Genomic DNA, 22621 nt, shown 5'->3' on the forward strand with positions numbered 1-22621 from the left:
GTTATTATACTGACTGTTTTTAAAGAACTTGACTTGCACTTAACTTGTCTAATTGGTGCTAATGGACATATTCTGTTCATTTCAACAGCTTCCTTGATGGTGTTATTGAGAGCTGATCACTGTGATCTATCCATATTCAGGGATGCAAATAATATTGGTAAAAATAAAACATGGGAAATAATGATCATCATTAGGTGGCTTTCTATGACAACTATTCTCAGGCTCTGGAAATGGTTCTGATATCTTATAGATGTGTTCTGCCAGGTCAGCATTAGCATGTGCCTTCATTCTTTACCGTATGTAACCATGCATTAAACCCCCACAAGATGTGTTCATGTTAAGAAAATTAATCACCTGTGTATGTAAAGTCATTGTTGGGTTTGGAAGCAAATAGGCGCTGAAAAGTAGATTGCTGTCCGAAACTCCTTCAACGGTGTTTACTACAGTGTTTTCAGATCTTGCTTTTGAAGATGGCAGCAATAATGTAAAACGAGATTTATATTTAGGCCATTGAGATGGTGTGAGAGTATGAATGTGTCAGCTGATCCTAGGTAGCTTTGATTCTGATTTGTGTCTCTGTGAGAGTGAATCTGCAGGAGGCGGCTGTGTAAATAAGAGAATTCTAATGACTTACTACTGACTACAGCCAAAACTGATGATACACTGTTAGCCCAAGAAGACTTAATATGTTGATGTGGTTCTCTCCATCATGTTACTTTTGCTCTTCCCTCTCCCTCCCTTCTCTGTATTTCTAAGGAAATAATTAGTTATGGCTTGTTGATTTTGGGGGCATTTTAAGGCTGTGCCTGGTACAGATTCTCCAGTGTCTAATAAGATATGCTATAATGCTGCAGCTTTTCTCTTAGTGAGGAATTAATAGGGTGTCTCTCTCCTATCCTACTGCCTCTTTTCATTAAACATGTAAGAACAAAGCAACCGTTGGATCTCCTGCCACTCTAACAAGTGGGACAGGCATTGACAAATGGCTAAAGAAGTGGGGAAAGTAGAGAGACGCAATGGCTTTGCTTCTACAGCAAGTCTGTTTCGTCCTAGCCATCATAATTCCAGAGGGATAGAAGAACGTCCTAAAAAGGAAATAATTGAAGATGATACTAAGGAAAATAATACAAATTCTAACTTGTTCTGTAGATCATGGTTCTTAACGATTCAATGTGTCTATTTTCGTTCTGTTGAAGAGAGGTTTTTCAGAGCAAATCTCCTGATCTCCCCACTAAAGACACTGCTTGGCAGTCTTGAAGTGCATGAACTGAATTACTCTCAGCAGAAGGTAGGCCAAGAGGTGTGCTTCAGGAGTGCATCTAACACTTTTCAGACGATAACGGGAGTTCAATCTAGGGCACCAGCCTGGCATTACTTCATGATAAAACCCTTGCAACATGTCTGGATGTGGTTATCGATGCACAGCATCAGCTGCTTTGCTCTCCAGGTCTGTTCCTGTTGTACTACACGTCTTCCTAATGCAGACATGGCCAATGTATTCCAGGGATCAGGAAACAACAGTCTCCGCAAGGCCTCCTTACCACTGCTTATGCCACACACTATTTTCCCCCATTATGCCAGGGACCTTCAATCATTCTTTGTGTTCAGATTTTCTGCACGTAGCTTTCTTTTAGGAATACACCTGACGGATAACCATTTCTTGTAACAGTCCTAATACATTTCTAGAGGAAAACAAAAAGGTCGTTTTCCCCTCTGGAGCTCAGCACTCAGAGCTTCCCTGCATTCTTTTCCAGAGCCCCTAACTCTGGGGATTTTCAAGTCTGGGATTCTTCCAGACCAGACACAGGGGCAGCTGGTTGACCACCTCATCCTTCCAGTGGTGCTCCTCAGTGTGAGGGTGTCTGTGATCTCCACTCATCTACATCTAACCGATGAACAGGAGCCCTCTCATCCCTAGCTGGTAAAGATCAGGCAAGGGGACACAGCTGATACACTACAGGGACAAGATGGGGTCTGAGACTGTTTCTAGGGCCAGGCACCCTGTGAGAAACAGGTTGTTCCTGATGGTAATTTCTTGGCAGTTTTGTTGAGGCAATCTGCCATATCCTCTGTGGAGCGTGCCGTGTGATCTATCATCTCCAGTTCTAAGAGTCATTTTGTACGAAGCAATAGTTGATGTGATATGCAGGGTAATGCACTGTGACTAATGCAACATTATAGGTAATTACTGCTTTGGGCTAATCAGAGACTAGAGATTTAGCTTCTTGTTTTTTATCCATTCATCCACTGACTGCTGTAGATCAACTATAAATTTTGGGTCCAGTGATACCTTGTAAGAGGTTTTTCCCTACATTTTATATAATGCGTTTTACTTGAATTTTGGTTAGAGATCAAGTAAAACCATCAAGTTCTAGCCATCACTTAACATTTTTGTGGATTGTTCTTCTCGTGTCCTGTTTTCTGCCGTTATTGAAATAAATAGATAATCAGTCGTTAGACAAAGTCTTTTCCTTGGGTAAGGTTTTAGCCTCGAAACTGTAGCTGTTTTGGTAGATGAGTTTGCACCTGTGCTGAAATCCATTACTTCCTTTGAGAGTTTTTGTATGAAAGTACAGAGAAAGCCTCGGACGAAGTCACAAAGCACATCCATGCAGCCATTGTCAAGTTTGGGAGACCTCTGGACAGCTGGAGAGGCTAAACCTTTTGAAAAAGTTAAGTCAGGACACCAGAATTTAAAAACTGCCAGAACTTATGTTTTCACTTTGTTCTTTGACTGTGAAAAAAAGCCCATTTATGTAAATATCAGTACACCCTTCTACAGTTAGTCTCAGTGTAAACTTCAGTGTCTTTAGATTCCAGCAGGTACCATGAAGTTCTTAACCAGTCTTGCAGTATTTGCACTAATGGTTGTGATTCAAGGAACTTAAATTTTTTGGGGGAAAAAACCCAACCAATGACCAAGCCCACAAAATGAGCTGTGGCCCAAGTGAAAATATACAGCTCAAAGACTGCTGTCTTAGATTGTGAAAGAAAATGCATGGTAGCCAATGCCAGCTGCAAAACATAAGAGAATCTGGCTTCAAGGGAGTGACTGTCAGAAAAATCGGAAGTCTTTTTAAAATAGTATATTTGGGCTCATTGTACTAAAGTTTTTGTACTCTTGTTTTTCTCTGCAGCCATGATGTTCTACTTCTTTTTAATGAGAATGCTTAATTTCTGAGTTATTTCTGTGGTGCTAAGAGTTGTGATAACAAGTTCCAAATAACAGAAGACTTAGAGTAAAAATTGTGATAGTAACATCAAAAAACGGCAGCAGCCTTATTCTTAAAATGCAGCGCTTTTGGTTATCAGTGGTGTAGTTTGTGGGCGCATGTAAGAAGCCCCATCAAGGCTTCCTCATCCTGAAGAGACTTGATTTTTGTCTCTGTTGTGATCTTATAGCCTCCTTTTCTCGCCCCTCCTTGGGATGCATTATTAATCACAACATCAGTAAGTGTGGACCCAAGGGTACTGCAGAATTGACAATCTGAGTCTTTGGGTTTTTTAACTTAGATGTGAAGCTTACGCTGTCATCTTCACAAACTGGCCATTGCTCTGTGACGTTTAGGAAATACTGGGCAACGAAAGGTCATCATTTGGTACAGCAGTAATACAATACTCATGTGTTATGTTGTATTGGAGAAGACCATGAAACGCAGGATCCTTTCTCTTCCGGATAGATAGGCTAGTAAAGGCCAAGGCTTAAACGGTGTAAATGCAGCCGATGTTTTGTGGCTAAGGCACAGGGGCAGGCACTTGTCAGAAAAGAAAGTGAAGGGAAACAGAGTAATTAAGGTTTGATGGTGACTTGCTTCCCCATTCAAAAAAGACAGTTTCATCTTTAAAAATCACAAGAAACCTGCATGTTTTCAAAAGCGATTGGTGACTTTTCAAAATGAGTTTATGCGTATTTGAGTTCTCAAACCTAGGTGTTTTGCTGGGATCCATTTTTCAAAGGGCCAGAGGCCAGTGTGTTCTGCAAACAAGGATTCCTTCCGGCTTTTCTGTGTGGATGGCCCGAGCCTGAGGCATCCACGGTTAGGGATTGCCTTAGAAAAATCCTTGTCCATTAAGGATTAAGCTAGATGAGAGCAACAGCAGGAGCAAGTGCTTAGATAATGAAAACTGAATTATGTGAAATTATCATTATTTTATAAGCTGCCTCCAAACCCATTTCACTGAGTTCACTTTTGATCTCAAACTGGAGTTGTTTCCAAATGGCAAAACCTTTGAGCTCTGCTGCAGGATGCTTCTGGTCTTAAAGGCTTAATTGTGTTTCCAAGATGCCTCTGGTTTTATGCATCGGAACATTCTCCTAGAAGAAGCTTTCTGGAACTGTGATCATGGACCAGGGGCTGGTATCCCTGAATGCAACGTGGTTGGTAGGTGATGAAATCAGAACACAATTTGATTTTACAAGTGGTATGGAATATCCCAGTGTTTGTATGTCTGAGAGGCATAGCTGTTCAAGGGAAAAAGGACACTTCCTTTGGTTGATTTGAACACACCTTGCTCCGCGCATCCATACTCTCTGCTCAGGGGCTGATTATTACTCTGGAAAAGTCAATGTGTTTCTTGTGCAAGAAAGGAACTGTCAGGCTTGGTTCCATGGGATGTTATGGAAACAAATGTCCATGCAGATTCTGATTTGCTTCAGGGTCGTACCACAAGGCAAAATATTAATAAGATAGAAAGGTGTAGATCATTAACCTACGTTTTATTTTCCACTTGTGAACAGTTCAGTCTTTACCTGTGTGTGTGCATGCTGTACCCCACAGAAACTGTTTTACAATATAGGTGTCAACAGCATAATAATGGAGAATTCATTAAATGGCAAATTGCTCTGTTATAATAAACTCGTTCAGTTAAAATTAATTCCCTTCTGCTTTCCTTGTAAGTGTCATGAAGTGGCAGTTACCCAAGGTTTTTAGCAGGTGAAACAGTAATGGTAATACAACTTATTTCTATAAGGCAACTTTCAATATACACAGGGAATTAATGTTCTCCCCTTTGTCGGGTTTATCTTCTTTCGTAACCTGTTGCAAAGATGTAGAAGAAAATAACACTCTGGCTGTTATTTGAATTGTATTTCGCTGATTATTTGCATTTTTGCAGGGCCTGACTAACAGAATATCCCACTCACATTGGTTTCACTTGAAGCTGTTTGAACTAAGCATTTCTGAAAATTAGATCATGATTCAATAGAGCAAGCAATTTAGGGCTTAACTCCAGGCCTCAATAACCCAGAGCATGATTCTGTTGTGAACATTGTTTTTGGCAGCAGGAAAGCTAGAAAATCCTTTCATCCATCTCAGTATTCACTTAGCACAGATGTTGTCTTCCAGTTCAATACTGACCTTTCAGTTAGGTGAACAGCAGCCTTGCAGTTTTCTTACTATTATGCACCACAGTAGAGATGTGCTGGTTTTGATTGATGATATTCTAGTAGTAGCAGATCTGTTTGGAAAAATAATTCAGTGACCTGTGTCACCAGCTCCGAATCCATACTGAATTTAGCCAGCCTAGGAGCAAGCAAGGCCAAGTTAGCTAATATATTTGCTTTGCACTATTATTCCTAAATAGAACTTTGCTTTCCCTGTAGGGAGATCCTGACATTTCCAGATGCCCTAATGCTCCCATGCTTGGAAGCTGTACACACGGCCCTCCTTGCTCCTGCAACCTGAAGTATCACCCTCCTTGTTGCTACCTCACGTTTGCATGCGCACAGTCTGTAAAAGCTTATTGAAACATTACTTAAAAATAAATAGAGATGTTCTTAAAACCAGATCAGCTGAAGTGGTGGTCATGTGTTTCAAAGCACTTGGTGATAACAGCAGTTTTAGATGGTGCCATTCCTATCATCCCCAGTATCATTTGTTCTGGCAGCCTGTGCTGTGGCTCACCTTCTGGTTTAGCTCTCTGTACAATCATGCTGTGAACCAGGTTAGGAGATTGATCCAAATAAACAGTCTATTCACACTTTCTCCTTTTTAAGGTGGGGCGGGGATGAGCAAGAGATGGAGAGATTTCAAGACGTATCTGAAAACTCTGATCGCGGATCCTTCAACTCACTAGATCCTCACTTCCCAATAGCTGAGGCGTGCCTCACAGCTGAAGTACCACAACTAGCCAGTCAAATGCAAAGAGGACTGATCCCGCTTGGAGGGAAATGCTGACTAAACATCTCTCCAGGCTGCCAGTTCAGTTGTACTTACATGCAGCTATTTAAAGTTTTTAGAACTTGCATGGGGGGGGAAGGAAAAAAACCATAAGCTGTGCAATTACATTTAGGTCAATTATCATTGCTAGGGCAGAGTTCATTAGATTCCTGCAGGTGTATTACCATCAGCGAGCCTTGTTTAGAGTGTTTGGACGCTACCATGACATGAATAAATAAAATTTCGGCGTTCCCCAAGCCTGATTCTGCAGCGTTACACAGTACCTGTAGGGTGCTTTCACCTGCCTGCTTTGAGGCCAAGCTCTTTTTATTTTGCAGGCCTGTGCCTTGGAGTCCGAGGGCTGTTTCTGTCCCGTGAAAAAGCCAGAGACTTAGAGGTGGATAACCTGCTAGCAGCTGTGTGGTGGTGTGGCCTGGGCACCAGCCTCATGTTCTGTGCTCTTCCTTTATTGCAGCAATTCAGCTTTGTCTCCCTGCCCACGGATGTCCTGGAAATAGAAGTTAAAGACAAATTTGCAAAGAGCCGACCGATCATCAAGCGTTTCCTGGGAAAACTCTCTATGCCGGTTCAACGCCTCTTGGAAAGACATGCCATAGGGTAAATTTGCTGCTTACGCTACTTTCCGTTGTTTAACAAGTGCGTTGCTGTTTTGAAGGCCCTGGTGATATATCATTATAGTTGATATAATGATGTTGAGGGGGAGTTATTAAACTGACAGTTGTCTGGTGAATGATGTCAATCTTAATTAGAGTTTATTGAACTACGGGTCCAGCAAAGAATTTCCTCTATAACCCTATCCATTGTATTTTGAAAAGTGAGAGCTGGCGTTTAGGAAAGAAAATTATTCGGTGTGTATCATGGCTGTGAATCTGGAGAGTGCAATATTTTCAATTTGGATATTATTTTAATGTTATCAACAGGCTGGTTTCATGTTTCAGAGAATTACCTATGGGCTAAAATCATGCCAGATCTGTTCCTCCTCCCTTTTATTTCTGGACAGTGGAAATACTTAAAAAAAAAAAAAGTGGCGTGTTGTAACTAAATCTTTCTGACCCTACCCTGCTGCCAAGGAATAACTAGTTCACTTGAGCTCACCTGCCCTGCCGTGCTTCCCCTTTGCATGAGAAGTCCTGGGAAGGTGTATGCTGCCAAAGTAACACAAACCAATTTTAGGAAGATGGATAGTAAGCAAACAAAGCCAAAAAGTTGGCTCTAAAATTTAAGGTTCAGACCTTGAGGAGCAGGGAAAGAAAGAGTCATCTACTGAGGAGAGCATAGGCAACGTGGTTCCCAAGAAGGCATTTTTGAAAATTGGATGTCAATTCAGCAGAACAGCAGGAAGCTGAGCTTGTTGGAAGTGGTTTTGAACAGCTGGTTCAGAAGCTGGCTGTGATACCGACAGCTGATTCTACCAGAAGGGACTAAGCTACCTCCCTCTTTCTCAAGTAGGGAAGATAGAGTAGCTTTTTAGATACCAGATGGGAAAGAACAGCTTGGGGAAGGTGAAGCCCTATAACTGATATCACTGGCTTTCCTCTGTATCAGAAGACTTCTCATCGTCTTCTGATTAGATCTTGCTATTTTAATTCCTTATTGTAAACACTGTCTATCTAAGGATATACTTTGCCAAGAGCAGTGCCTCCAACCTGCACCTAGATCTGGCTTAGTTTTAATACCACAGTGGCTTTTAAATCTCAGGCAAGCTCAATGAGAAGTATATACACAAGTTCAGAAAGATCGTACACAAATCTTGGGATCGTCTCTCAGTTATATGAGTTTCTGATGCATGTGATACTATCCTGGCAAATATATTGGGCCCAACTGGAAGTGAACTATGTTTCTTCAAAAGCTGTATAAATATTACTATTTAGTGAACCCTTTACGCTCAAAAAATGCTTTGCAAACATTGATTCAGCCTCATTTTGGGCAGCTGGGAAGTTAATCTCTTCTATAGTTTCATTCTGTTCTGAGGGGTGGATGAAGTGTGGCAAAGGGAGGGACCTGCACAAGGACAGAATGGAGTCATTGATCAACCTTGTCAGGAAGGTGTTCTCCTGATATTTCAGCTTCATAGAGGTAAGAGGGGTGGAAATAGATGAAGAGCAGTCATTCAGCCAGTTTGAAAAGAGAAGGTGGTAAGCGGGGACTGGCCTGTACAGGGTTTTGAAAGAAAGGACAGGAAAGCTGAATTTTATAGATGGTGAAGGGAAGGACATACAGAAACGTGAGGTTCTACAGAAGGATAAATATGTCAGATCAGCAGGGAAGTGAAGTCTTGTTACAATAGCTGAAGTGGGAGTTGTTTGCTTCCCATGTCGATATTTTCATACCCATACTGCAGAAATTCCATTCCCACCATTTTCTTTCTATATATACATACGTGCTTGTGTATCCTAGAAGCCTGTCGTACTCACTGACTCAGCTGTTCCATTGTAATTGAAGACATTGTCCTCTCCTTCTCTGCCATTCGTTCTCTTGTATGCAAGTCAACATGCCCTCATGGCTGGGTTGAATAGCCTTTGAAAACCATTATGTATTTTTGTAGGACGCAGCAGCTTTATCTATGCACAGTAGACTTTGGGTAGGTTATAGTCTATTGTGACGATACTTCTTTTCTTGCAGGGACAGGGTTGTAAGCTACACTCTGGGTCGCAGGCTTCCTACAGATCACGTCAGTGGCCAGCTGCAGTTCCGATTTGAGATAACTTCTTCCATCCATCCAGGTAATTCTCAGTCTTAACCTATCATTTATCTAGATCTTGGGTTTTTTGCTTTGCATTCCTTCTTCTCAGAAATCTGAATTCGTTCCTGGCTGCTCTGGGACTTTAGGTACAGTCACAAGCAAAGGAAAGTGCATAAAGTCCCCCGTCACAGGATGCGCTGTGAGTCACAACTTCTTCCCTGTCTCCCCCTAGCTTAGAGCTACTGATGTCTTATCCCGCTGTTCTTGGCTGCTTCAAATACTCTTCCACATCACTGGGATGGGTGGAAAACTGAAGTCTCATCTGCTTCTCTATCACCTGTCCTGGGGAAGTGCTAGATGGGCTGTTATTTGTAGAGTCGTCTGCACCTGAGCACTTCATAAGTAAAAATGGAGAATGTAATAGTAGAGATGATTAGAAACTTTCTCATTTGGATTATATTTAATAGAAAAAGTAAAACAAAAAATAATTCCATGTTTCCCTCCTTCCTTCCCTTTTGATTTGGTGTTGATTCACATTCTCTTGTAGTTATTAGGAAGCTGCTGTCACAGTGGTGTAAGTTTAAACCTTGGTTTTCATGTCAGTCTCAAGAGTGTTGCTCAGGGACTTTTTGCCTCTCTGTGGGTAGTGCTCTCAGAGACACTTTGTCAAGCCAACAGCAGCTGCATTAGTGGTTGGAAATAGTGACCTGCCCTTTGCTGGAAACCCCTGACTTCTGTCTTTTGGCTATTTGGATGGCATGAAAGAGGCCAGCTTGTCTGGCATCTGGGAGGAGGTGGTACAGATGAGGTTCACATCAAAGGATGTTTTAGGGAAAATTTCTCCCTTCTCAGGGGTGTGAAAAACTTTTTTTTTAAGTTCTCTGTTGTGGAGTCCTCTCAGCTTCAGCATGACAAGAAAAATGTCATTAAAACCTCAGGGAAGACTTCCTTGTCATTCCCGTGATATTCCTCCAATGCCTGTTTGGCTCAAAGAGGAGTTTCAAGAAGGTGTTACCTTCAGGTTATGTTGCAAGGAGGCAGGGTGCTGCATACAGATTGCCACCGTGAATAAGCCCCATGATTGTTAAATCTACTGTATGAAGACTGCCTAGCAAGAAAAGCAGCATTTCTTCATAGTTGCTCAGTTGCCTGCTCATTTCACACGGTAATTTATGCTTTTAGTTTTCTCAGATTGCTGTGGATCCCTGTGGCCCGACAGCCAAGCTTCTGGTGCAGTCAACACTTCTTGTTAAGAGTAAGTAATGTCTTTTCCTGTCTCATACAGATGATGAAGAGGTCTCCATTAGTGCAGATCCTGAGCCAGCTGACCTCCAGGAAAGCCCTGTGAACAACCCTACAGAGGAAAGCCTCGGTGAGCCTCCATGCATCAACACAGTGACCTCAGAAAGTACAGCTCCAGAAGAGCTAAATGGATACAGTGTGAACAGTGTCGATAGTCCAGGGGCTGTCAAACCACCTGGGGAAGTCAACCAGAACAGCTTAAATGAAGAGCTAGCAGGAGATGGGGAGGTTGATGCGGTGCCAGTTCCTGAGCCCTTGGAATCCATCCCAGGAGAAGTGCTGCCGCCTTTGAGTGCTACGGACCTCACGGAGCAGCTGGCTCTGCTGGCTTGCACGTCTCCTCCTGAGACTGAAGTTAGGGAAAATAACGAAGTCAGTCCTGGTACTCGGGGAGATGATGGAGTCTTGACCAGCGTAGAAGCATTAGATATTGATGAGGTGAGTGCAGATGTGCATGCTGGCAAGGACCTAGAGAAGAGTCAGGAAGAAGAAGGGGCTTCAGCCCAGGAGGAGGAGGACAACAAGCTACAGCTGAGGACCACAGCAAAGAGGAAAAACAGGCCATGCTCCCTGCCTGTGTCTGAACTTGAGACAGTCATAGCTTCAGCTTGCGGTGAGCCAGAGACGCCTCGCACGCACTACATACGGATCCACAACCTGCTCCACAGCCTGCCCTCGGCACAGATGAGCAGCGACGGGGAGGAAGAGCAAGATGGTGGCAACGGTGGGGAGAACGATGAGGAGTCTACAGTCAAGGAGGCGTTGGAGAAGGAGGTGGTCAGTGAGAGTGAGACAGTGGCAGCAGAGCCTCCTCTGGAAAACGAGGCTGAAGAGAACTTCAGCCAGAGCACAGTGCCTCCTGGGACCTTGGATGAGCAACTCTCTGACTTAAATGATGGGCTGTTGGATGGGGAACATCCCAGGACAGGAAGCGAGAGCGAGTCGAGCTCCAGGCCCAATGGTGACAACGAATGCGAGGCGTGCGACACCTCTTGCTACAGCCCCTCTTGCTACAGCACTTCCTGCTACAGTACCTCCTGCTACAGCACTTCTTGCTACAGCACCTCCTGTTACGACAGCAACAATCGCTTCTCCAGCCATACCCGCTTCTCCTCCGTCGACAGTGCAAAGATTTCTGAGAGCACGGTCTTTTCCTCACAGGATGATGAGGAGGAGGAGAACAGTGCTTTTGAGTCAGTGCCAGATTCAGTACAGAGCCCTGAGCTGGACAGGGAGCAAGTGGATGGCTCCTCCCAGTGGCCAGATGAACTAGTAGCTCATGGTGGGAATCCACAAAGAGCCACAGAGAGTCTAGACACCCCAATAGCAGGTCCAAGCAGCAGAAGAGAAGGTTAGATCCTGAGAATCGATGAGCTGAGCAACCCTGATTATCTGGATGTCACAGCAGGCATCAGATAATCGCGGTTTCAGATAGCTCACGGTTTATTTCGTACAAATTTGGGGGCTGTGAGCTGGGACAGATATCAGGGAGGGTTGGATAATTGAGCCTGTCCTTAAAAATCCCAGCAAAACCAAATAAATCAGATGGGGATCTGTATGTATGGATTCCTGTAGATATACGTGCATCATTATAAAATCAAGATTAGCTACTGTAGTTATGTGGCAGATCAGCATTATCACATCCACCAACTCATTCCTTATTTCCTGGGATTGTTCCATTTCACATATCTGATGTGCTGCCATGTCTCTGATAGTCAGTGAGAGGACCAGCTTGTGCTTGTCAAGGGGCAGATATGCTGATTTATGCCAGCTAAAGGTCTGGGTCAGTGTCTGTATATGATTGGTAGCCATACACTATCATAAGCATGGAGAAATGCAAATATTTGTCTCTTACGAACCCAGTTTTCGAGCCCTGTTTGTTCCAATTCCCCAAGTACCAAACAAATCTACCTGAGATTTCACAGATCAGAGGGTAACTTAACAGAGGCTTTTTTTTTTCCTTAGCTGCTTTGAAAATTGAACTATATTGAACAAAATTCTCATCTCCTTATCCTTCTCTAGAGATAAAACATACTTAAAGTAATTTTTCACCTTTCTAATTTAGGTACTGTTTTTCCTAATCCCTCCAAACCGTTACATTAAATTCCTCCCTTTGGTAACTCATTTTGTCGTATGGAGTTACGTGAAGGGTGGGTTTGATCACTTGTCTTTTCTTCAGCTGGGCCTAGGCAATTATTCACTCTGCAGAGCAGAACCTAGCCCAAAGAATTAAATTCTCAGAAGTACACAAAGGTATAGAAACCCATAGTTTCCTTCCTTGCAGGCGAGGGTCTTTACATGTCGACAGCATTTATGTGCGAGTATACCTAAAGGGGTACGAGCGTGTGTGTGTGAGACCGTGCTTACGGATTTGATGGTTATTTTGGACTGTGTGTACTTTTGAGAGGGGATGGGGTGGGGAGAGGGTGTCTTCTGCATATGGATTCAGTACAGCTCCAGGATTGTGCCCCTTGAGCCTTTATAAAGGGCACTGCAGTGTTGACGGGGGCTTTGCTTTGATTAGCTGAGAGAGCGTGTGTCTGAAGGGCAGCCCGGCTCTTAGCACTCTTTCGATATCGCCGGGAGCGCTTCAGAAATGTGCACGTTGCTTCATGACTTGGCAGCTGTTACAAGTACAGTAGATGTGGTCACCTCCATCTACTCCGGGTGACTGATACTACCATGCTTCCACTGGCTTGGCGTAACTATCTTGACTAGGGGAGAATCAATAATGGTAAGGTAAGTAAAGAAAACAAGATGGATGGATCTGGTAGTTGGCGCTACACCACCCGTAGTAACAGCACAGTTTTTAAGGCTATGAGAGATGGAGTTTTAGCGCTGAGTAATAACTTACATAACTCTGCTGTCTGTTCAAAACATGCAGCAGATTCAACTGTGAGATACGCCTATACACAAGTGGTTTAATGAAGACATTTAACAGGCCATACGGTATCATCAGAACACCTAGAAGAGGGAGTATTTTTGTCTAAGCGATTTTTCTCACTTCTGGATGGTGTGAGATTTTTTACAGTTTTATACAAAATTGGCTTCTGCTTTCTAGCTGTTGGTTGTTTAAAGAAAAAACGTATTTTTTGGTAAATGTTTTTTACATTTGATAGCTATATATTTGGGTTTTTTACAAAATGTTCATTCTTAGGCTGTTAAGATTCTGACATCAAAGACAGCTAAACCAGGCAGCTCACAGTGAGTTTGGCTTAGCTGAATGGTCTGGTTTTTAATTTTGAAGTATCTTTGTGTAATTTTCTGCTGATGTTGGAAACGCTAAACTTATTTTTTTTCCTAAGCCGCATCTTTCTGATGTGTGTAAATGTTATACTTATGCAATTCAGATTGTATCTGTATTAATAGGCCCACCTGGAGCTGGAGGTTATAGTGAAAAACTGTTAACCACATAATATGAAAATATGTCCGTTAGTAGGATAAATAGTCCTGGTTTCTAAGGTTTTAAGGACAGACCAAGAAGGAGTCTTAATTTTGGAACCTGTGACATTTTAACATGCAGGTTCCTTATTCTCACAGTTAAGTCTAACATAAGGAATGCTTTTTCATCTCTACTGTAACTTCTTAGTTTCTTAAAGGATTCTATAAACATCGACTGGATCTTAAGTTACTTGTTCTTTTCAACAGAACGTGAGTTTGGACATTTGCTTAGGTTTCATTTATTTCCTATTTGGATATATAGACATATATACAATGTTAGTGTTTAAAAACTTCCTCTGCACTGTCTACTGTGTGTCCCTCTCTTCTTTCCCTCTTCTGTATCTCAGGTCTTCCTTCTTTATCTTGGATCCTGACTATGTCTCACTATCTTTTGTCCTCCTCTTCTACCACCTGTCTCCTCCCTGTTTCTGGTCCTTCTCTCATTCTCCCTCCTTCCACCCAAGATGGACTCTCTGAATTTTGGAAAATACCTATAGAAGGGGATGATCTTCTGCTTTGCAGGAGCTGCAAAATCCTGCCATTCCAGACCACTTATACAGCCGTTGATCTTTTAGAAAAGCAGAGAAAGATCCAAGGCAGCTTTTAGCCTCGTATTCCACTGATGAGATGAATTAAAAGTTGGAACCAGGATTTTGCATGTTCCTGCCAATTTCTGCAGAAGCTTGCATTTGGTTGTACATGCACAGTATTTCTCAGAGATCAAGCCTGATTCTTCTCTCGCTTATACTTGTATGTCTATGAGTCCAGAATCTGGCCCATAATAGTTTAGCATTGATTCAAACCTGAGATCAGAGCCTTGACTGCATTATTTTAGTAATTCTTTGGCATATGAGTTGTTATTAAAATAGTGCCTGAAAATAGGAATAACCAGAGCTGCTAGTACACCAAGCTAACCTATTTAAAAAATAATCACTTGTTTTACAGTAGCACGTTTTTTGAACCACATTGTGAAAACAGTGAATGACTCTCAATGTCTTGAATATCTTGTCCGTAGGTGATTGTCCTTTACTCCATAATTCTCAGCCAGTCAGCCAGCTTCCTTCTCTGAGGCCTGACCATCATCACTACCCAACTATCGATGAGCCTCTTCCACCAAGTAAGCTTTAGTTTTTTAATTTCTTGCATTTTTCAGCTTTTCCTGTTAACTCAAACAGTGTAGAGGTCAGTATGTCTTTCTAAATAACCCCATCCGTTCTGTATATACATTCTCCAGAACCCAAGCAATATGCCCTTTTGTTTCCCTTATTTGATCCTGACTTCAAGTGTTGTCATGTTATTTTGGACAAGCTCCATAACCTCCCTCTGCTTTGGTCCGTCTTCTTCCTTGGCTACAATGAAATGTTTCCAGTCAGTGTGTTTAGACTGGAATGAGTGGGTATCTGTCAGGTGTTCCAGCAGCCTTACTATAAAGCTTTCTGGGTGGTGTATCAGCAAAATACTCTGGTTTTTCTAGAACGTTTCCCTCCAGGTTTTCCATAACCAACTTCAAAGACGGTTTGGGATAGCAGTCCCTGCGGTCTGTCAGCTCTGCTTGCAAGTCCAGCAGGAAACCTTTCACAGTCAGGATGCTCCTGGGACAGGCAGGTCCAAATCTGAGCAAAATCGGCAGAAGCTGAGAAAAGGCAGCTCGCGTAGGGTCGTCTTGTTGTACTGTCTTTGGATTTGACAGTCAGTGACTTTTATGTTTGTTATGGACTGTAATGGTGTCTGCAGTTGTGTTGGATAAAAATGAGAGGGTCTTAAGTAGCATGATCGATTAGGAGGCTGATAATACGGGATTTTTACCACCAAATCAACTGCTGGAGATGTTTTCACTTGTCTCTGTAGCCTCTCCCTTGTGTGTTCCTGGAGGATTAGCCTGCTTTTTGCACTGGCGTGAAGTGCCCAGCAGAGCGCACTCCGTGCCCTGCAACCTGCTGCTGATCACCTTTCAACTTCAGCGCATGATTTAACAACCTAAAATGTGCAATGCCTCAGAAAAACAACCAGCCGTATAAACAAAGCACTCTATTTTCTTCAAAGCCCGGGTAGGGAGCACACTTATTTGGCCTATGGTGCTCTTGACAAATAATTCATCATTTACCAACCGTGCTGTCAGTATTCCCTAAGCCGAAAATAGCCCCAATGCTGGCGTCAGCTGCGCAGTGGCATGAATGATTCAAATACCTTTAGCCCAATGAAGTCTTATTAGAGTCCCACTGTGGCTTGCCAGTGAATGATGAAATGGGAACGGTTACCTCTGTAACAGGCAAATATTTCTCTTCCTCCCAGTCTTACCTCAACACCGTGTGAATAGAGCACATTCCCCATTAGATGACTTAATGATAGGACACTGACACCAGCTCAGGTAAACAAAACCTACTGTGAATCTGTTCCATATTCTCCCATCACCAATTTAATAGAGTTTTTCCTCTTTCTTACAATTATCCTCAAAAGGCAAGTATTTCTACCACTGGTTTTCACAAGTGCTTTAACAACAGGGTGTTTAGGACACGAAATGCAATATGCGACAATACAGTCCAGAGGCGATATCCCTTTGTAGAATTTTATTTTAGCATTTGCATATAACATCTGAGGCTGATGCTGTGGGCTTAAATATTTTGATCTTAATAATAGGAACAGACTGCACTAAGTTAATTTTGTGGAGAAAAAAGTTGAATTGGATAATATCACCTAGGAAGTCTGTTTCCAAAAACTCTCCATGAAATTTTAAGGTAATTTCAAAATGAAAACTATAGCCTTGACCTAGAAATGTTTCTCCTTCTAGCACTCGTTATCACTATCTCAGTGCCTTCAATGCCTCTTAATCCTAGATAAATAGTTCTTCAATCATGTGAAAGGAAGAAACTTTTTATTTTAAACCTGAGTTATGTCATCAAACCTGGCTTACTTCTCACATGCAGCATTAGCTTCTGTCCATAAGTAGAGTTTAAGATAATTTGCCAGTGCTGCAAGTTCAGCGTTGACTGGTTTTACTTTGGTCATGGAGAATCTTCTGGACAGTATTCCTCTTTCAAACAGTTTTCTGAATAACTTTGTTTCATCATAGCCCCGCAACAGTAGGTCTCATGGAGAAAATATAATTTCAAAGAGTTTTATTTAGGAAAGTAAGGTAGAACAGATTCGTTATTTATGTAGGAATGTCATAATGGCCAGTCTGAACGTTAAAGCCTATACGAGGTTGACGGAAGATTTGCAGAGTTGGTACGGGCATTAATAGTCACTCCTTGTTATGCCTGTGTTTGCTAGTGTTGCTGGAAACCCTACAGAACTGAAGCCAAGAAAAATACACGTGCCCAGTTCAGAGCTGCTCTTTGCCGAAGGTGTGGCTGAGCTTGGAAAGGGAAAGACAGCCTATTTACTTTGCCACATCAGAATTATGGTCCTGCCAGAAAAAGTCGCATCTTCTGGTATAAATCAGAGCAGTTTCAGAGGCTGCTGCGAAATATGACTTGGCTGATGGAGGGGGATTGCTGGAGAACAGAACCAGTACTGTCCCGTCCCCAGCCTGTGCTCCAGCATGCTCTTACTGTGAAGGTTAGATGAAGGTTACTCTCCGTTGTAGTCACAGTCTTATTTTGCCTGAAAAACTAACAAAAGACCCTGAGGAGATTTGGCTGCTTCCCTACATCACCTATGCCCCTGAAGTGTAGTGTGAAGGGACTTGAGCACAGCTCCGAAGCAGAGTTCTGTCTGTCAGTTCACCTGTCAGTCTGTTCGTCGCTCTGTGCAGGTATCCATCCATCTGTCCACAAATCTGGTATCACATGCAGCTTCAGTGACTTGTGTGACTTACAGGTTGTCTTGTGGGAAGGCAGAAAGTGCAGCTGCCACCTGTGTACAACAAAAGTATCGATACCCCTCTGACAGCCTTCCTGGGTGACCAAAAAGAGAGTTATTCAGCTGATTAGAAATGCTGTTGTAAGAGCCGTACTGCTACAGGTTTCTCCAAAGCCACGGGAATCACAGTTCCTAATATTTTAGCATGCCAATGCAAGTGTCGACCCATGGTTTCATGTGTATATACCCATAAAGCAGCGCTCACAGATAGGTGTAGTTCGTGTCTGTACATACTGCTGCTGGATGTCTGATACATCCAACAGAGATAGCCCTCCTGAAGTTGTAAGCCAGTCTTGCGTGATCCTGACCCGATGTTTTCACTGTGACCTCCAAGCTGTGGACAAGTTTCATTGCTCCTAGATTTCTGAGTATTATGCTCAGGAGCTTAGGAGCTCTGATTTGCATTTAATTAGAGAGACACTGCAATATAGCCTCTAGAGCCGGTAGCGCACAGGGCTGGATGATGAGAAGCCCTTGTTCGGCTGCGTAATTGGGTGGTAGTAGTAGTAGTGTTCTTACTAAGTGTCCATCAGCAGGCTTCAGATGAAGATGACCAGTTTGTGTCTTCTGTAGGCTGTCTAGAGCGTGAATCTACAGCTTTGCCTACAAGCTTCTAATTATCCATTGACCTTTATTATTCTCAACTTGTTACATGTATGCTACAATAGTGTGGGGTGAATGAGGGCTAGGATTTGTCCTTTGCCAGATGACAGCAAGGAAAATGAAGGTCTTCATGGTGTTAAGGTACATCATGTCACCTTTGATCTGGCCAAGATTATTTCCTTGAGGATATGGCAGATAATGCATAGCTCCAGAAGGACCATTCCCCACCCATGGTGGTACACCTGCCACCGGTGACGGTGTGCTCAACAAGGCTCTGGCCTTTGGCCTGCCTTATGTGTCAGTCTGATTTCCTTCAGTGTGCATCTCTTGTACTTGATGTGCTGTTTTTCACTGTCTTACGTGTTAGACATTGTTTTCACAAAGCCGTGATCTTGTTTTTGAAACAGCTACAGCATCTTTGGGAAACTTCACCTGGTGAGAGGAAGAGAGAGTCCTCTTAAAATCATGTAGTGATGCTCACAGTGAGAAACGCTGTGTCCGTACCTCTGGTGTGACTAAAGGTTTCGCAATTGTAAGGACTAGGGTACTTACAGTCAGCTTTGAAAGAAATAATGCACGTGTATATGGCTCTCGTTGTTTTGGAGTCTTACAGAAAATTCCTGCACGGAGTCCTAGCTGCCCGTCTTCTAAGGTTTATGGGATTAACGTGTCGGGGCAGCTAGCCATAGACTTAAGACAGCCTACACTCCGCTGGGACCAGCCCAGGTATGGCAACTGAGTTTAGCCAGGGCTAGTGTTCAGGGGATGGGAACTGGTCATGAAGGATATGTTTCCAGACACAGCAGGAAGAGGTACAACTTGAGTCCTACTCTTAGAGAGTAGGAGAAAAAAATACATAAAGTATGAAATCCACCTGATCCTGAATTTGATCATAGAAAACCATAGAAGAAGGAACGGACTCATCAGGGAGGAGGGTATCATAGTAAGGGTATGGGAATAAGAGGAAGTGTTTGCCCCCAAAGGTAATCATCGTATGTGGATTTGTGTGTGAATGTGAGTGAGGTTTGTATATAAATACATGTAGAAAGTATGTGCATATATTTACCTAGATATGTCATCAGCTGATGGATCGTGTGGAAATACGAAGTTAGCGAGTCTAATTTATATCACTACTCCATACATTCCAACCAATTTGATATGTGGCTTTGCTAGCTAACTCACTTCTGAATTTCTTCTGTTCCAAACAGAAGAATGTTTTATCAACATTACCATTTTCATCAAGCCATTGTATACCAAATAACTTTTAGTTTTCAATCATGGGACAACTTAAACATTAGTAGGAAACAGTAGTGGTGGAAGGCTTGATATGCTGCAAACTTTCAATCTAGTTGGCATTCGTCAGAGCAATACATTTATGATATTCATCTGTTTACAGAGATTTCTAAGGATATGTCCAACCAGGCTGTGATCAGTTTTCAGGGGAGCCTTTAATTGCTGTATGGTATCCTTCGAAGCCACTTTATAAAAAAGAGAGAAATGAAACATATTTGTTCTGAAACGTAACAAAAAAGAAAACGTGGGATTTGCCGTATTACTTCAGATGTAATCCTTTTCCACTAAGGGTTGGTTCTATATGGCTACCCCGACCTGCAATGAATACAGCCAATTAGTATTACTGATTGTAAAATTATCCAGCCCTTTAAAAAATGTAGCCACTATGTCACTTGTTTTTCATAGTCTATGGTGGTGAATTCCATAGGCTACCTATGTGCTGTGTGTGAAATGTTTATATGCGTATACAGCATATACATATATAGACAAGCACATAGTATATATACACATTTGAATGCATACTTTGAATATATACACGTAATATACATTGCATGCATGTAGACTATATCTGTAGTATCTCCTGTGTGTATATACCCTGTCTGTGTATACGTGTGTGTATATCTATCTCCCTCATTTAGTTTTTCTGGAAGGCACCACACTGACAGCATCACCCCTTCCTTTTTTTCCAACCCTAGATTGGGAAGCTCGGATAGACAGCCACGGGAGGGTATTCTACGTTGATCATGTCAACCGAACCACTACGTGGCAGCGCCCCACAGCCGCGGCAACGCCAGATGGGATCCACAGGTCTGGCTCCATCCAGCAAATGGAGCAGCTGAACCGGCGGTGAGCACTCGCACCTATATTCCCTTGAGATCTGCGCTCCCTTTTTTCCACGCTGCCCCAGTGTCTTCCTAAGGCTTTATCTTTCCTCCTTCTCTGAGTCACACAGAATCACTAAGGTTGGAAAAGACCTGTAAGATCACCAAGTCCAACCATCAACCCAACATCACTATGCCCACACATTCCTGTCTCTGCTGCTGATGTCTTTCAGCCTGCTGGTGTGCCTGCTGTGGGTGTCCGGTACCCAAACTTGCCCACATAAAAAGCGCTGTTGAGTGAAAGATGTTGCAAAACATTTCAAACAGCAAGAAGAGGCTTTTGGAAAACTTCTTTGAAATGACTCCCAGAAGAGAAGGGAGTGTTCTTCCAAAAAATGGAGTCACTTTTGCTATTTAACTGTAAGAGTGGAATCTATGGGTCGGCATCTAGCGCTACGCTGCAGAGGTTTCTGAGCTGACTGTTACTGAAGTAGTGTTGCCGTATCAGTGTGGCATTTTTACTCAAGCTAATTAGGCCTGTTGAAAGGTCTGTCTACTTTTCCAGGGCGCAGAGGGCTCCTCCAATAGGACTGTACGCATTTCTAGATGTAGACAGATCTGCTTAGTGTTGCATTGGGCCCTGTAAACCTGTCAGTGCATTCTGAGCTGGCTGAGATACCTCTTAACGTGGTGCACATTTTCCCTTTGTTTGACTAGTCCACACGTAGATTTGCGTATCATTTCCTTCTCGTGCTTGCTTTTTGGACTGAATTTAAGAGGAAAGAGGAAAAAAATAAACAGTTGGTCAAAAATCCTCCCTTTTTACTTCAGAAAAGGATTTTTTTTTTAATTTCCTGTTTACTGTAACGATGTGGTTTCTAGAAAAAGACAAGCAAAACTGAAATTATATTCTAATCATAGTGTGCAAAATGCCACAAAAGTCTCTTTTTCTGTGCTAAGAGAAAGATCTGCAGCTGAGAGAAGGATGCAGAGTTTCAAAGTACTCTTTTTAGAGTGCAGAATATAGTTTGGGAGTTACTGTGTGTAAAGAGAGCTGGGCCCTGAATGACGATGACTAGAAAGTTAATGGAACTCGTGGAGACCAAACCAGCCGCCTTAAAGCGGTTGTTTTGCAGTGTAAGCTGACACCATCAACACACTTTTGAAGAAGTTCTCCTTTTTTCACCAAAATTCATTATTTTGGGTGGCATTTCATAACACGTGTTATGTCTTGCAGAGGTGAAAAACCTGCTCAGTATTTGTTTTCATTATAGCTTTCCTCAGAATGCGTTAAGTTACCATGTTAGTATTAAAAGAAAGCCTAAAGAAAGTAAATATTTCATGTAGATTCTTTCAAGGGATTTACATGACCTCTCTGCCATTTAGCATTTGTCTTTAAGAGGGATTTGGGCCCTGTCAAAGCTCAGACTATTTGGCTGCCACTTAAGCAAGTTATCTGCCACAGAAAGCAGAAGGCTCTGTCATGGAGATACATCCGTTGTTTTTTTTTTTTTTTCCTTGAGGTTGAACTCACATAAGTGCAGCACGACCAGGAAAGGAATAAGTGCTGGTGAGAGTCTGCGTAGGAATCTACTGTTCTGTTAGTTAGCGCAGGTGACTCATTAAACCAGCTATCTCAGCAGAACCTGAAGGGTAGGCATTGTCTTTGTGACCTCCTTGCTTCAAACTTTATTATTCCATGTTTTCGTGTAGGCTGCCTGGCTTTCTTGGTTATGACTTGATTATCACTGGTTTGGGTTGGGAATTGACAGTTAATAGGACTGATGTTCTTTGGATCTCTCTATTTTTAGTATTCACATACCCAATTACAAAGTGAGAAGTGTAGAGGGTTTTCAGCAGTGGCATCTCTCTCCTTACCCGAGTCCCATTGGAGACTAAGCACTTTGCAACTTATTAAACATGAACTGTCGTGGCTTCTTGGGACAGAAGAAAAAAGCTGATGATTCTCTACTCTCTGCCAAAGATCGCTATTGATTTGAGAAGTTGAATATGTAGGTCTCTTATTGTTCCCAAGTTTGGGAACATTTCCTAAGATTGTAGTAAAAGGGATTCATATTGAATCTCTGAGCGTTTGTCCAGCGGTAAGTCATTTCTGTGTTTTCAACCTGGCTGTTAGAATTTTTTTAATTATTGTTGTCCTAAAGCTAATTTCAAATATTTGATGTCTCCAGATTTCAGGATTGTGAGGAAAACCGCTTTTCATAAATGGTTATCATCAGCACTGTGGAGGATTGGGCTTTGTTTTAAGCGCTCATTTTAGAAACACTGTTTTGTTGTATTTCAAACTTCGTTAGTTGAAATGTTCTTTAGCAAACACACCGGAGAATCATTTTAGGTGAGGCAACAGCAAACGTAGACCTTGCTGATAGAATTAGCAGCAGCCTGAACTTTTGCTCTAACCTCAAACAAAATTTGGA

The 22621-nt window shown here is 42.4% G+C and overlaps 1 protein-coding gene across 1 annotated transcript in view; it reads left to right on the forward strand.

Annotated features, from left to right (window-relative positions):
• HECW1 (HECT, C2 and WW domain containing E3 ubiquitin protein ligase 1) overlaps positions 1–22621 on the forward strand; it is a 178032-nt gene that overhangs the window by 91102 nt on the left and 64309 nt on the right. The window contains exons 6-10 of the mRNA XM_059818508.1: positions 6634–6776; positions 8802–8902; positions 10148–11515; positions 14621–14722; positions 20058–20208. Coding sequence (XP_059674491.1) covers positions 6634–6776; positions 8802–8902; positions 10148–11515; positions 14621–14722; positions 20058–20208 — 1865 coding nt within the window. The remainder of the gene's footprint in view (positions 1–6633; positions 6777–8801; positions 8903–10147; positions 11516–14620; positions 14723–20057; positions 20209–22621) is intronic.

The sequence above is a fragment of the Gavia stellata genome, chromosome 6 (assembly GCF_030936135.1).
Source record: "Gavia stellata isolate bGavSte3 chromosome 6, bGavSte3.hap2, whole genome shotgun sequence".
Classification (NCBI taxonomy): domain Eukaryota; kingdom Metazoa; phylum Chordata; class Aves; order Gaviiformes; family Gaviidae; genus Gavia; species Gavia stellata.